This window comes from Cydia pomonella, chromosome 9 (genome assembly GCF_033807575.1).
Source record: "Cydia pomonella isolate Wapato2018A chromosome 9, ilCydPomo1, whole genome shotgun sequence".
NCBI classification, from domain to species: domain Eukaryota; kingdom Metazoa; phylum Arthropoda; class Insecta; order Lepidoptera; family Tortricidae; genus Cydia; species Cydia pomonella.
In genome coordinates, this window is record NC_084711.1 from 14395035 (window position 1) to 14411242 (window position 16208).

General features: G+C 35.8%; 1 protein-coding gene across 1 annotated transcript in view; it reads right to left on the reverse strand.

The window, feature by feature from the left end:
• Nucleotides 1-10671: 10671 nt before the first annotated feature.
• LOC133521438 (heparan sulfate glucosamine 3-O-sulfotransferase 5) overlaps nt 10672-16208 on the reverse strand; it is a 73376-nt gene continuing 67839 nt past the window's right edge. Inside the window, exons 6-9 of the mRNA XM_061856398.1 lie at nt 14392-14607; nt 13871-14091; nt 13404-13561; nt 10672-13284 (exon numbers count right to left, since the gene is read on the reverse strand). Of these exons, the coding sequence (XP_061712382.1) occupies nt 13079-13284; nt 13404-13561; nt 13871-14091; nt 14392-14607 (801 nt within the window). The 3' untranslated portion in view covers nt 10672-13078. The remainder of the gene's footprint in view (nt 13285-13403; nt 13562-13870; nt 14092-14391; nt 14608-16208) is intronic.

Below are 16208 nucleotides of genomic sequence, written 5' to 3' on the forward strand. Positions count from 1 at the left end.
ATCTTTTGTACCAGAACTAGGTCAGTTGCAGTGTCGCGTGTACGGAATAAACACACACATCCTCGTTTCTAATCCTAACCTCGTATCGGAATCGTTTTCAGAATCTTCCCGTGATCAGGGTTTTAATGCTGAAAGAAAACGTAGGATCGTACTATTTCTACGTACATTAAGTTGTGTTCACATTTATATTTACACGATGAAAGAATTCAATATGTACCTATACGTATAGAATGTGTCAAAAAGGTCAAAATAACCTGCCAAAGAAAGACACATAGGTACACAGAAACCAACAGAAAAAATAATGCCTACCCTGCCTTCTATGGAATTCTTGCATGTTATTATTAAGTTATTGACGATCGTGATGTCTTTTAATTTTCGCTTAGGCAAATTTGTACTGAAATCTAATCTAATATAATCTAAGTCAGATAAATAAATACTTAGACATTATAACCTACTAAAAATGTAATTATGATATATGCAGCATCTAACGAGCTCAACCAGTTGCGGGTTTAGTTAGGGTCGGCAACGCGCATGTAACTCCTCTGGAGTTGCAGGCGTACACAGGCTACGGAGACTGCTTACCATCAGGCGGGCCGTATGCTTGTTTGCCACAGATGTAGTATAAAAAAAACCCTTATCGAGCGACCGTAGGTAATCGATGTATTTAGTTTCCAAACCCCCGTATCAGATGAAACCATAAGAAAATTTATTGAGAAAACTCCTCGCGTAGTCTATAATTTGAATAGATTTAGCATAGCCTGTGCCTTCACCAGGTCGGATTACGTGTGAAAGTATACTTCAAAATTATTCTCTAAGTGGACAGAGGAGAGACGTTTATTGGATATATTTTTCTTCGAGATAAGATATTGCGACAGTCTATAGTGAAAATCAGTCGAAGGTAGCGTCCTATGTAATTTGCACAAGTTTTCTAATCTGTGATTAGCGATAATGCGGACACGTCCTGGAGGTATATTCTGATTGGTTACGCTAGCTTGGGCGAGTCGAGTTTCTGGGCAAACCAGTGTAAGGTGGCCGTGATATTTGTAAGAACTACTTATAGGTATACGTTATTTGATAACACTATTATATATATATTATATACAGCGGCAATTGTTACAGACCTACTGATGAGTGCTAAATCTGTACCTAAGTATTACCGGATGCCTAGATTATCTAGTGGATTTATTTTCGATTGTGCTAGAAAAATATTAATATCATACAATAGATAAATAAATATTTGGCGACAGTCTTACTCAGATCGACCAGCCCCAACCTAAGAAAAGGCTTAACTATGGATAAATAGGCGACGATATACATACTTATAGAAAAATACATACTTAGATGCATAGATAGCATCCATAACTCAGGAACAATATATATTAATAAATGCCTTTACCAGGATGCGAATCCGGGACCATCTGCTTCGTAGGCAGGGTCAATACCGACTAGGCTATGAGGCCGTTAACAAAAACCCGACAAGTGCGGGTTGGACTCACCCACCGAGGGTTCCGTACTTTTTAGAAGTTATAGCGGCAGAGAAATACATCATCGGTGAAAATTTCAACTGTTTAACTATCACGGTTCATGAGATACAGCCTGGTGACAGGCGGATAGACGCACGGAAGGACGGGTCTTAGTAATAAGGTCCCGTTTTACCCTTTGGGTACGGAACCCTTAAAAGTATTGGTTGTGCACACCTATGAGAATAGACGTTGGGAGTATGAAAGAGCTGCAAGAGGGGTAATTGTCTATTATGGTTCATTATGGAATTTATGGAAGCGAGACTAAGCTCTGCATAGGTACTTTAATCCCATTGTAGAAAATATTTTCCGGATAAAGTTCTGGTTAACGTAGTGCTATCCTCTTTGGATCTATCCTTAACATAAGTTTCTTCGTTTGCAAAGCAAGATGGATGTGAGTTTATAAATTCAGGATGATAAGGGAGATTAGAAATATATGGGGCGATAGACACTCACGAGCTTTGTGAGTTACCGATAATTGCTAACTTATGAAATTCATTGTCAAGTTATTACTCTCATATAAAATAGTCGATTTATTTTATAAATTATCCAGATATTTATTAAAAAAAATTAGGTTGTAAATTTTTACTAATGAATTGACTAATTATTTGTAGGTAATATTTTTTACAAATAGCCTCATTTTTTGTGGGGTTGGGTTAGCCACTCCTGACAGACAGTCATGTTTTTCACGACCGATCTCGCCTAGGGGGTAGTGACACTGCCTATGAAGCCGATGGTCCTGGGTTCGAATCCCGTTAAGGGCATTTATTTGTCTGGTGACTACAGATATTTGTTCCTGAGTCATGGATGTTATCTATGTATGTAAGTATTTGTACTTATACCTATGATATATATTGTATCGTTGTCTGAGTACCCACAACATACGGCCCGATTCGAAGAAAGATATAAGATAACGATAAGTTCTGCATACAAATCATGGTTCCATTTTTATCACTTGTCAGTATGCCCATCCCTTTCACGCTTACATACTTGTTAGAACGTGACAGGCACGGTGACAAATGATAAAGAGTCGACCATCTTAGCCCTACTGCAGCGGTATCATGGTCGCATTTTTATCACCTGTCATGTCATGCATAACTTTCGCACTTACATACTTGTTAGAACGTGACAGGCATGGTGACAAATGATAAAAAGCCGACCATCTTAGCCCTACTGTAGGGCTAAGATGGTCGGCTCTTTATCATTTGTCACCATACCTGTTCCGTTCTAATGAGTATGTAAGTGCGAAAGTGACGGGCATAGTGACAAGTGATAAAAATGGAACCATGATGCCGCCGCAGGTTTAGATAAGTTCTCATTTAGATATCGTTTGTATGTCGTATAATTGACAGAAGCAGCTCGATTGACGGGCAACCAATGTCACTTTGACGTTAGAAATATCGTAGATAGATCTCATTGGGATCATAGCGGAATCGAAATAAACGTCAATTTTAACATGTCGTTTAGTTATCGAACTTTTAAAGATATTTCCAAGATCTTAAACGTGTCCCTTCTTGGCTTACCGTGGGACTTAGTTGATTTGTGTAAGAATGTCCCTATAATATGTACTTATTTATTTAATCCGAACTGGCGTGTTCTAATGTATCTAGCATGCATATCTAGCATAGCATGCATAGCACCATGCTAGCATTAGAACACGCCAGTTCGGATTAAAAATGTTTTTAGGCTTTCATCCCACTTGCGCAGTAAGCGTGCTATTTCACGCAAGAGCACCGGGAGCTAAAGTCCATGTTACCTTCACGGGAGTTCTAGCGTTTTAGGGTTCCGTACCCAAAGAGTCAAACGGGACCCTATTACTGAGACTCCGCTGTCCGTCCGTCCGTCCGTCCGTCTGTCACCAGGCTGTATCTCATGAACCATGATGGTTAACCAGTTGAAATTTCTACAGATTATGTATTTCTGTTGCCGCTATAACAACAAATACTAAAAACAGAATAAAATAAATATTTCTTTCCAATCTCGAGGTTCTCATCCAATCACTGAAGTTAAGCAACGTCGGGCGGGGTCAGTACTTGGATGGGTGACCGTTTTGATAGATAATGGTACGGTACCCTTCCGCTGCGAGTCCGACTCGCACTTGGTCGATTTTTTTTTTAATTATGTCACCAACTCATACGAACCAAGTAGCTTATAAGTTAAATACTTGTTTTAAGTAAAATGCTGCCACTACTGAGCTTGGTCTAACTCTATCAAAAAAGCCGGTCAAGCGCGAGTTCATTTTACTCGCGCACCGAGGGTTCCGTACAAACTTGAATTATGTCGTGTAACTAAAGGCGAAAGACTTTTGATCAGATGTACCTATACCTACTAAGTATAATTGTGTACAGCGCCGTCTATCGGCAAATTGTTGTTTTTCGAGGATAATTCACTATAATGTGAACCGATTCCAAAACTTGTTCCTTTATTTGGAAAAAGGTGTCTTTAATAATCACACGTAAAGTTGGTTAAGTTGCATACTGAATTCGAAAATGTTTTTCGTTAATAAAAAAAAGTCCAACTAGGACAAAAAACAAGTTACCTCTACCTGTACCTGTATTGTATCTGTGTCTGTAGTTATGAACAACGCTAACCCGGACACAGTCTGTTTTTTTTTTAATACCATGACGGTGGAATACAAGCAAATGGCCAGCCTGATGGTAAGCAGTCACCACATTCTATGGACGCCTGAGTATATTATTTATATTATATTCTTTTTATATTTATTTACCATAACAATGTACATAATGGATATATACAGATGATTACTTTAACTAGCTTATATCTAAAATAGGCCCTTGAGGCATTGTACCAAGGATGCTGGCGGCATTTCCTCGTTGTATCGCAATACTGATACGTTGTGTGCGGAAGCCGCCAGCTCTTCGGTCACCAGTTACGTCAACCAGACGTTTCGCGATTTCTCTAAAAAACTTGTGCGCGCTGGGACCCCATGGACCTAGAGTTTCAACGCCAAATGGTACAAAATGGTACTATATATTAGGGGGAATGGTATTTTTTTCATATTTTCCGTCATAAATCATGTTATTTTTACTAAAAAAAAAAAAATGTTTTGGAATGTACAATTTAAGTTCTATCAAATAATACCTCACTTAGCCTGGTCACTAGACTTTGAATTTTTGCCCCCTATTAATATTGGGCATTTTAAATAACATATAAAAATAATACTTTGAATGTGTCCGGGTTAGCGTTGTTCATAACTAATTAACTATTCCAAATTTCAAATCGATAGCTATTAAATGGTTCTCGAGATATTTAGCGATGATGTGACAGACAAACAGACATATGGACGGACGGACAGAGTCGCACCATAAGGGTTCCTTTTGTACCTTTTTGGTATGGAACCCTAAAAATGACAAAATAGCGGAAAACTCAAGTCTTTAATTCTCTCCTGCCTGTGGCTGTCGTGTATCTATAGAATCTGGTTTACAATATTTCACTTACCCCCCTTACACGTTTTAGCGAAAGTTGTATCGCAAGATTTTATTAATTCTGCTGGAAACGAGTTTTACCCCAACAACAGCGAGCGACTTTCTCGCATATTTGCGAGCTTACATTGTGGGACAACTAGACGATGTCTCCGTCGAGTGCTCCTTTCTCTGGTAGCAGAAAATACATATTCGTGTAAGTTAGCCCTTACATACTTCTCAGAAAAATTCTTCACAGTATAGTCGTGACACTTTCCTGTTATGATCCTCACAGTGCGCTTTTGCATTTTAAAAACTCTGTCACGACCAGCTGCCAGGCCCCACAGGTTACTACACCTTGCGTTAGTATTTAAATTATTGAATGGAAATATACCTCTATAGTACGACTGACGTAAATTTTCACGTGACAGACTAGGTGCGAGTCTGTATAAGGCGTAGCAGGCTGATGCTAGTCTGTCACTCGTAGACTCGTTGTGAAGGGGCCAAGTGAGACCAGTCTAACGAACAGCCGAAGTACTGATCTTGATTAAACTGTGGTCTTGAGTAACCTTGAACATTATACTCGTACTATGTTAAGTTTCTTATAATTTTTTCATATCTAGCTAAGCATGTAGTATATTCGTTTTGTCAATATTTAGCATCACCCGTTTGTTACCAAACCAACCACTTGGTTATAGTATAAAACTAATAAATAATGAATCAAAACCGTTCAAGAAAACAAGCTTCTATCCTGTGGATAATAGGTACCTGTTGTTATAGTGATAAGGTTATTGTAGCTGTATGTATCCTGTATTACTCCACGTGTTGACTCATTACTTTTAAGTGATAGTTTATTATAGTTTGGACACAGATTCCCATTTCCCGCTTCATTTATGGCGGCAGCCATGTTTCTCATCTGCTAAGTAACTGCATTTAGGTACCTATTTACTAAGCATACTGAAGATTAAGTTTGGCAGTTCTCAAAGTTTATTCGCTAATAGTTCCAATTCTAACTTAAAGTTACATAAATTACGCTCTAATGCGCAATGTTTGCTCAGCTTAGAATCAAAATTCCGTTCTATGTGCTGCGACCGGCGACCGCTGCATTCCCCATGATCGAATAATAAGGGCGCAAGTGTATCTTGAAACTATAGACATTTTACTCCTAACGCTGTGTCCAAACCAGTTCAACAAAACTGAAAATTAAAAACAAGATTGAGCAATCGGAGATCTGATTCAAACTGGTCCGTCATTGCTCAGTTACTGGTAGGGATAACAACACAGCGCTTACGCTTCTTTGGAACTGAGCGAAATGTAGTATGTGATGTACTGGAGAATTCAGCCAGTGCATAAAGCATTGGACACGGTCCATTGTATTAGCCTGATTGTACTGCGGGCTTTGTCTGCGAATGGTTAACGATATAATTAAAAGTTCGCTGGGAGCAGCAGCGGTACAGATCTTAACTGCTAATTAAGTTATTACACTAAATACAGAACATAAAAAAATACATTAACGTGTTGTGAAATATATCTCAAAAAGCAATCAATGGATTAACGGTAATGAAATATTTAAGTGTATACAGGGATATGCTGCTGTATGTTGGTAAATTTTCAAATACAAATTAAGGCTTGGGAAACTTGTGGTAGTACAAACTGGAGGTAAATTAATTCAAAACGAACTTAAACAACACAAAAAAACTCGAAAATAAATTCTACATGAACTAAATTACTTATTTACTTAATGCTGTGGCGCAGCGACTCGATGCTTCTCTGTCCAAAACCGTTTCTGTCCAATCTACGACGCCGAGTTTTAAACGAAAGTTAACAAAATGGTTACTGTATAAATGTCTTACTTAGATTATAAGGAACCGATGACATTGTGATATATTGAATTGTAATAATTGATTTTCGACATTGTAAGTATTTTAAATTTATTTAATTTTTAGAATTTTTTAATTATTTTTGTCAATATTTGTACGCTTGCTTGCATGCTGTATATAAGGATTCCTGTTGATTATTTTAAGAGCAAATTGTACTGTATTCTTACAAATAAAGAATTAAGAATTATAAGTTCGCTAAGGTCTTTTTGCACTTCGTCTCTCCAGGACTAACTAAATTAAATAATAATTATCTTTACCTTTAAAAAAAAAAAAATTATAACAGTTAAACCTAGAAATAAAATACACTATAAAATATACTTACCTACAAAAACAACAGATCTGGGACCCAAAGTCTCAACCGCGAGCGCCACATACTTAAATAATTAATCCTCCTGGACATAGCTTGCTGCCACTTAAACTTGCTACTGTTGAAAATTTCTAGCGATTTAAACTTCACATGAAAGTTTTTGTCTCAAAGAAAATCTCCGAACACCGTACTTAAGTACTAGAACCGAAAAAAACTAAAAGCGGGCTAAAAGTTGCATGGAGTTACGTGGCCCGAATGGCAGGTACAAACTTGCATTCCTTTGTGACTGAGGAATACGTTGTTTCATTAAGGGTCGAGTTAATGAATGTTGTATACGAACATTAACACAATATTATTATTATTGGCTTTTATATAATACGCGGATTTCGGGCTTTGTACCTCCTACCGGGACCTACAAAATTTTACAAAAATTTCATTTCTTATTAAGACTTTTTTAAACATTTAGGATTCACCGAAGTGATTTAAATTAGCTTTAACTCAAGGAAGCTGCGTTGTTTTATCATATAATTACTACCTATATTTCAATGTCTTCAACATTCTTTACCTTTTCTTTCACTTATCATCCAGAAAAACTTATTTCAATTAGTAAGTATTTTAAAGTTCAATAAGTATTGGTGCACATAATGGTGTATAAATGGTAATGGTATATTCAAATCGCATGAGTGGCGCCAGAGCTGCTAACAACTTTCGGGCCAACCCTCGTATCGCACTTACAAACTTTTTTATTTAATGAGCAAAACCTACAATTGCTCAATTAGCTATGAGCTTATTGAGCATACCTAAATAATCTTCATCATGTGTTTACATATAAATGTAATTCAAGTCGTTATTATTGAAAATGGTTTACCTGCCTTAATATTGCCTTAATAATATATTAGGCACTTCATTACCTAAGTATTATCTTTCGTAGCGTATTACCTACTAATAGGTTTCCTCTATATACTTATAAATATCTGCGGTAGCCGTGGTTAGAGATATAAATATTATGTCTGTGACGGTTATTATTTGGTCACTCATAATATTATGTATTTCTTAAAGTGGCTTCACCACGGCCCGCGGCCGCGGTCTATAAGAAAACTGTACACCCTCAGAATTTCCCAGAATTGATCCTCGATATACGGAGGAATATCAGGTCACCAAACTTGGTTATGTTACTATGTTCCTTCATTATTTGTTATGATTTACACAATAATAATCCAATCATATTTAGGGGAATATTATTTATCTAGAAATTTGGACGGAACCCTCGGTGGGCGAATCCGACTTGCACTAGTCCGGTTTTGATTTTATTAAAACCAGGCCGCGTAGCCAACATGCAAATCGCTTACACTCCGTAGCGATCGAAACGCAACTGTCACTGTCGCACTCATATGGAAGAGTGATAGAGAGACACAAAGCGTTTCGTTGTCGTAGCGATAGCGATTGTCACCTTGGCTAGGCCGGCAGGCAAGAGCATGGCGTTCTTAATTATTTACATAAAAGTTCCGTAGTTGTCGGTCCATCAAGGCAGGTTGCCTTAATAAAAAGGGGGATTTGTGTAGATACTATGGACATGTAAAAGTAAATAATAGTAGATTATACGCCAAGGGGATAAAGCACTGTTTTATGTCACAGGCGCGATGTTGTTAAAAATAGTAATAAAGAAAAGAAAGAAAAGAGCGATTAGTAGTTTCGTAACTTTTATTAGCTCTATTTCTTTGCATTACAATTTATTGTGTCTTATTAGACCGCGCCGCGCCGCCGGTTCGTGCCATTCACGAAAACGCGTCCCTTGATTCGTAATGTCATATTATTAAAGATTAGATTTGACAATTCTGCGCGTCATCGTGGATGACACGAACTATATACGAGTACGAGTGGCGAGGCGAATTATGATACGAATGAGGGGTCGGTATGAATTATGCCCATAAATATAAATGCACAAAACATGTTGTAAAGTGGAACTTATATTAAATAATATACAATGATTAATGGGACTCCGTAATGAAACAATCCTGACCGCGTTTGGGCTGCTTAATTGTGATAAGTATTTAAACCATACATTTTTATTAGCATATAACTATAGATCATTGTTTGTTTATGCTGCGATTTCTTTACGAAAACATTTTTTTATCTCTTATTAAGTTAAAAATTATCAAATTAGTTTCTGGAAAACAGAGGGGAGATACGAAGTTTTCCCATTAAGATGTTATCGTAACATAAAAATTTCGCGCAGGGGAATTGGGTTAAAGCTCAAAATATCTCGGAGCTAGGCGAAATTAATGCCAAAGGTGAGTATAACATATGCAAGCGTGCACTTCAATCAGCAGCTCAAAGGTCAAAGTTGTGAATAACCTAGAGGGATAATTACTTTACAAGACCTGAATAAAAAATAAATCTCGCGCACACTGACGAATTTTTTTTCAATCATGTATTGTAACATCAAACTGTAAGTGTTACTTAGTGTTTTCAGTGCTCCAAATTTATGTAAGTATAATTTGGAGAACTGAAAACACTTTTTTAAATAAGCATAATTTTTTTAAAGGTGGTCCTTAAAGTACTAGTAGAATAGTAAGTAGTTTTACTATTCTACTTAAAAAATAAAATAATCGCAGCAATACATAGAAGTGAGATATGAAATTTTGTGTTTCATTTGGTACCAATATTAGCACGAGCGGGTAAACAACAACTTTGCCCCCTTTTAAAACAAATAACTATTAAGTTCAAGGGAAAATTTGTAACTGTAATTCTATCAATTTTTTTTATTGTGATTTTTCCGCAAACGTATTAAAAACGTCGTTTATTATGCGTTTGCAAGTGTTATTATGTATTTGTCCCGTTTCTTTAAAGACATGTTGATGACATACCCACTTTGCATACTTCGTATATCCTATTTCATTTACGATGGCGGGATTCCGCTTGAAACTGCACAAATATCATAATGTTGATCTACTGTTTAATAATTGCTTTACGAGCTCCGCTCTTCAAAGTCAGCGTGTTAATACGCCTACGTATTAACAGTTCGCCAGGTATCCTTTGTTGTCACTACTCGTTTGTTTACGCCTAATCACCGTCTCAAGTGGAATCCCGCCATTATAAATGAAATGGGGTATATAATATTGACTGTTACCTACCCCATAACAAATTCCTGGAGAAGTTTACCTGTAGCCTGTAGTGGTAAATATTGAGCCAATATTTTAGTTCCGAACGTGTCATTAGTGTAAGTATCGTTTTCCGAATAAGAGATGAGTCTTTTGCCCCTTGCCTAGCTGCTGTTTGTTACCTAACGTTGAATAAGTCTGCAATTTTGTTCCACTACTAAAACAAACTAGATTACAAATAAACTGAATTACAAGTGTAAACTCGATCGGACATAAGTACTATTTCTGGAATACGGAGGTGCTATTATAAATTATTTTCTGTATAATTTTGTTTGTGGCATAAATTAATTGATCATGTCATTCATAGGTTGAGATTTTATAACTTGTAGACGTTGTATTGCAGCGAGTATAAGTAGGTAGGTACATTAAAACACATTTAGGTACTCTTGCTTCATATTTATTGAAGACGTACAGTTAACTTATTAACAGAATTTAAAAGATATTTACAAGGAAATGTAATATTTAAGACATGGGTAAAATAGATTTTAGTTGGTATAGGTATATAACATTTTCATTTAACCTAATGATATGTAAGGAATTACTTTGCCATAAAATTCATTGCATGTAAAGTACAAGAAAATAAATAAACGCATTTAAGGTTTAAAACAGATCATTTAAGTAAAATATAAATATGTAGATAATGTAGGTAGGTATATTATGTTCATTAAATAAATGTTAAAGTGGATTGCAGAAAATATATACATGTCCGCAGGTATTATATAAATAATACGTTTAAATTTTCTAAAAATAATAAGTAACTATATTTAACATTATTATCCTAAGCAAATTTAAACTACACCTTATGAACGTGCACAACATTTAACAGTGATTAAAATTATCTAATAACTATTTAAATCAGTTTTAACAAAACAAATCAAATTACTCTCAATAAATTTATTAATCTTGGTCAGTTTTATAAATAGTTTTCATTCACTTCTCTTTGAGAATAATTTAAACCATTATAAAACCAGCCTTAAATGAAACATACATTAAACCTTACATAATTATACTATAAATCTAACAATAATTTTGATATGCTTGATATTCTTGATATCACACAAGTAGCTGAAATTACTTCTTTTCTTTTTTGTTTCTTTCAACCTTTTATTTATCACTGAAAGTTACTTGAGCAACTTGTGGTGAAATATTTGTCAGCAGCAAGTATCTTGTTCGAAAGTTGCCTCCGCTCCCTAATATTAGTTGTATCTTCGATACATCACAATACTGGTACACCGTATATTAACGCAGAATGAGTTATACCTTCATTATTACGAACGCAAATCCAATTCGTTTATGCAATATGTATAATAGAAATATTTGAAGAGAATCATAGGAAATATCTGAATTAACCACTGCCTCATTCATTTTTAAATTGTCATCATTTTCGTGTCTCAGAATCAATTTAGGTTCCTACGACTGTAGATGGTAACAAAATGGTATTTCATAAGAGTTTCATATTGACAAGTGCTCTTTTGGGCTAGAATTGCAGTGAAACGGCTATAGCAGATATCAGAGCAAATTGTAAATAGATATTTCGTTTCCTTGTCCATTTAATAACTTTAGTTTATTATTTTTGGATAAGCAATCGTAGAAGGCTTACATTTTATAAAATATTTAATTATTCGTTGACTGTCTTGTGATTTGGAAATGAAACATTGATAATGGCGTTGTGTGCCATTCCGCAGTCGCCCAGGCGGCGGCGCTACCTGTGGACACTTTATGCTAAATATTACTTAACCTTACTCAACTAACTCTTCAGTCTTGGACGTTTCGCTTAAATAGAATACTCCTAAACCCGCGTTGAATGTATATCGATATCTCTCCACTTTTACTTTAATTTAAATCGTGTGTATATTCTACAGTGTGACCAACACACTCAACAACGACTCCATAACAACACTGAGATCAAAGAAATTTATGATATTATATAGACACACACAGAATGAATCGGATTAAGATTTTCAAGAGTATCGTTCTAAAGAAGACAATTAGCTACTAACTTTAAACATTGCAATGATGAATTTTGAAAACATGGGAAATATTGTTAAGAATTTCAAAAATCACATTCACTATAGTAACATAAAAACATTTACGAGTCACACGACACGATCAAAACTTACGACATCTAAAAAGAGAAAGCGAAAAATGTACACAACACGCATCCTCGTGGAATTACTCTATTAGAATACATTTAGCTTAAGTACTTACGCCTCAACTAGTGACTACTAAGAACGAACTGATCACAAACAGCTTTAAAATCCATACCTAAATGTATAAAATCGCTGTGTAAAGGTTTGCACATAATACTTAATTATTAGCTATTAATATTAAAAATATATTGCTCAGGGTTCCAGTGAGTCGGTCTATCGAATCAGTGCGTGTTAATTGTAAAGGATCTTCGCTGATCTAAACAATCATAATTATTGACCGCGTCTTTCATACTTTCAATTTTTGTTCCCGTTTCGTAGACACTGTCAAAATTAATAAATATAATATATCCAGTATAAACGATCATTTCGATTGGTACAATAAACCCAAAATGAAATCGGTATATAACTACATTGTCTAACTGAAGTGCAGCAAAATTTTGTATACAAAACATCCCGTACTAATAAATAATTTTTTTTATTTCCAGGTGTTCTAATTTGTAATTACTCTAGATGTATACATATATATATTTTAAAAACCTTAAGCACTAATGATATGTATTATTTTGATATGTAAGAATTACATTCGATCACAACGATATGGTGCGTCCATATGTCCGGTAACGCCATTGACCAGTTACTTAGTCCTCGGGCCAGCCGAGGTCTTCTCCTACGAGATCGTAGAACCTCTGGTTGTGCTGTATAAAAAACTTCCTAAGCTTGGTGACGACGGCCGGGTCCACCCGCGGGTGCTTACGACCTTTAGTTTCACGCAGACACTTGTCCGTAGTGTCATTTCGTAAACAGTAGAAGCCTTTAGTTTCGTTGAAGTAAAAGTTTCTTCTTCCTGTACATAAATAAAATAGAAACAATTAAACTGTAATCTATTGCATATTTACATTCTTAAGAAAGTATTTTATACAATCGTGTTATAATAGAAATCTTTTCAGTCGAGTGCTGACTCACCAATTTTGTGCTCTAATCCAAGGAACTTCTCGATACGCCGCAGCTGAGGCACCGGATCTTCGATCAGCAGGTCTCCATTGACTACCAGAATCTGCTCCCGCGGAAACACTTCCAGCCAACGATGCAAGTAAGCGTGGTACAATGATATGGCGATAGGCCTAGAACAATTTTTTACGTTAACTCCTTTTATGGGTCCATATATAGTCAACAAGAAAAATTCACTCCGCTTAATGCGCTACCGCAAAAAAGAGTTTTAGCTTAATGATACAGGCTTATAGTATTATTTGCAATTTGTAAGAGATTCATTAGAAAGCATTCAGCACTTGATTAGTTTTCGGCTATATGTAAAAAGAAAAAAATGTGACGTATGATCTGACATTTAAAGACTATTTAAAAACGCAGCAGGTATTTTAATATTTTCCATAAAACTTTAATAGTTACAGGCCACTAATCTAAAGAAGACCTACCTATACGCGACGTTGATGGAGCCATCGGGCGATATGGCGAGATGCTCAAACGGCTTGGCGGCGTCAGGTGCCGGATGGGATGGCGTCATGGCGTGCGCCGGAGCCGAAGGCGTGGCGCGGCTGCGCAGCTGCGTGTAGTCGGAGATGGCGCGAGTCACCGGCTCGCGCACTATGAGGAGCAGCCGCACTGAGGAGTTCATAGCGCGGACACGTTCTGGCACCTTTAGGGAACACTATTTAGTAATTTGTCTAGAAAAATAAATAGTACCATCATTAGGAAAAATACACGTTTAGGCAGTGACACTGTAATTAACAAGAGCCCCAATCCCCATGTGTACCTAATTGACAACTTTATTATTGTTAATAATTGTAACCAAATTTATTACACAAAAATGTATTTCAAGTCATTTTCTTCTTTAATGTTCTTTCTATCTATTATGACTATTCGAAATCGAAGTACTTACTGAAAATTTACACGTGAGCAATACCTAAGTACTTATCCGGTTAGGCATGATTCTTACCTCAGGAGTAACGAAGTAACTAGGGCTCTTCTCTATCGTAATCTGCCCTTTAAAGGACAGTGGCATTTTACTCCTGTACCACTCCAGGCCCAAAGCGTAGTTCTCATCGCGATCGAAGAAATGCACTTCGCCAGACGCCTTCTGTACCATTGGATGGAGGTACAGCATCTCTAGAAGTGCTCGCGTACCGCACTTGCGGACTCCGATTATTAACGCCTGAAGAAAAATGTTACGTTAAACATGTTTAGCAGATTAAAAAGGGTTAGTAAACTTAACAATATTGTCAAGTTTGCAAAGCGCTGTGGTGTGGCGGGAGCTAATTTCTGTAAACCATCAAGTACACGCTGTGTTTGCGATTCCATTAAAGCGGTGTTGGTTATAAGTGCAAAAACAACGAGCAACGGAATACTGAATAGAATACTATTCAGTATTCCATCTTTTTCAGTGGTTCATTAATAGTAATACTCAGAGATGTGAAAAATACTTTATAAAAAGTATTTAAATACAAAATACAAATACTTCCTTGATATACTATTTCAAATTTGTATTTAAAATACTAAATACAAAATAGGTATTTTCAAAATGCTTTTTTAAAATACAAATACTTTGTGATAAAAGATACTCTTAAATAGTGAATACCTAGTCTGAATTAAAAAGTTAGTATTGCTCGGAATTTACAAGTTGGAAAGGCTTTCTTTATTCTTTAAAAATAGTCCTCTAGAGTACAAATTTTGTGTCTCCTCATGTTTACCGGTTGAATGTACTTTTAAGTGATGGTTTTTAACGGTCAATTATTAAAAGCATTAATTTAGATTTGTAATGTTTTACAGCTAGTATATACCTCTCGTTGGTTGGTGAAAACGTCTCGTTTGTGTTTCACCAGGGCAGAAAGGTTGTTTACCTCTCGTGCCTTGAAACCCTTGCAACGCAAGATTCAACATTTTTAATCTCTCTCTACGCTTGTGGTCATTTGCGGCGTTACTAAACAGTTTCACCAGTTCCATGTTAAAATAATAAATAAATATTATAGGACATTATTACACAAATTGACTAAGTCCCACAGTAATAAGCTCATTAAGGCTTGTGTTGTGGGTACTAGACAATGATAAATATTTATAAATACTTAAGTACATATACATAAGGTCGATATTTAAACGATAGATACAATAACAGCTTCGACAGGAAAACATAACTAAGTATGTAATAATAGTATTAAGCAAACGCGGATCCCTAGAGGTTTTTAATAGTGGCTTATTGTGTTAAACCCTGTTTCAAAAAATTCATAGTGAATAAATACACAAAAAAAAAACAGAAAATTAGAACACCTGTGTTCATCACACAAATAAATGCCCTTACCAGGATTTGAACCCGGGACCATCGGCTTCATAGGCAGGGTCACTACCCACTAGGCCAGACCGGTCGCCATAAAAGAATGAGAGAGTTGCAAGGATTGTAACGTCAGAAGAGATTGTAACTCCTACTTACTCACCTAATAAAAAGTATTTTGTATTTTGAAAATAGAAAATAGGTCCCAAAAACTATTTGAAATAAAATACAAAATAGTTTTCTTTAAAAGGTATTTAAATACAAAATACAAAATAGGTATTTTGCATTTTGTATTTGCATTTTAAATACAAGTATTTCAAATAAGTCACATCTCTGGTAATACTTGTCGGTTTGAGACTGAGGAAGTAACTGACCGTAATACGTTATAAATAAAATAAAAAAATATTATAGGACATTATTACACAAATTGACTAAGTCCCACAGTAAGCTCACTAAGGCTTGTATTGTGGGTACTTAGACAACGATATATA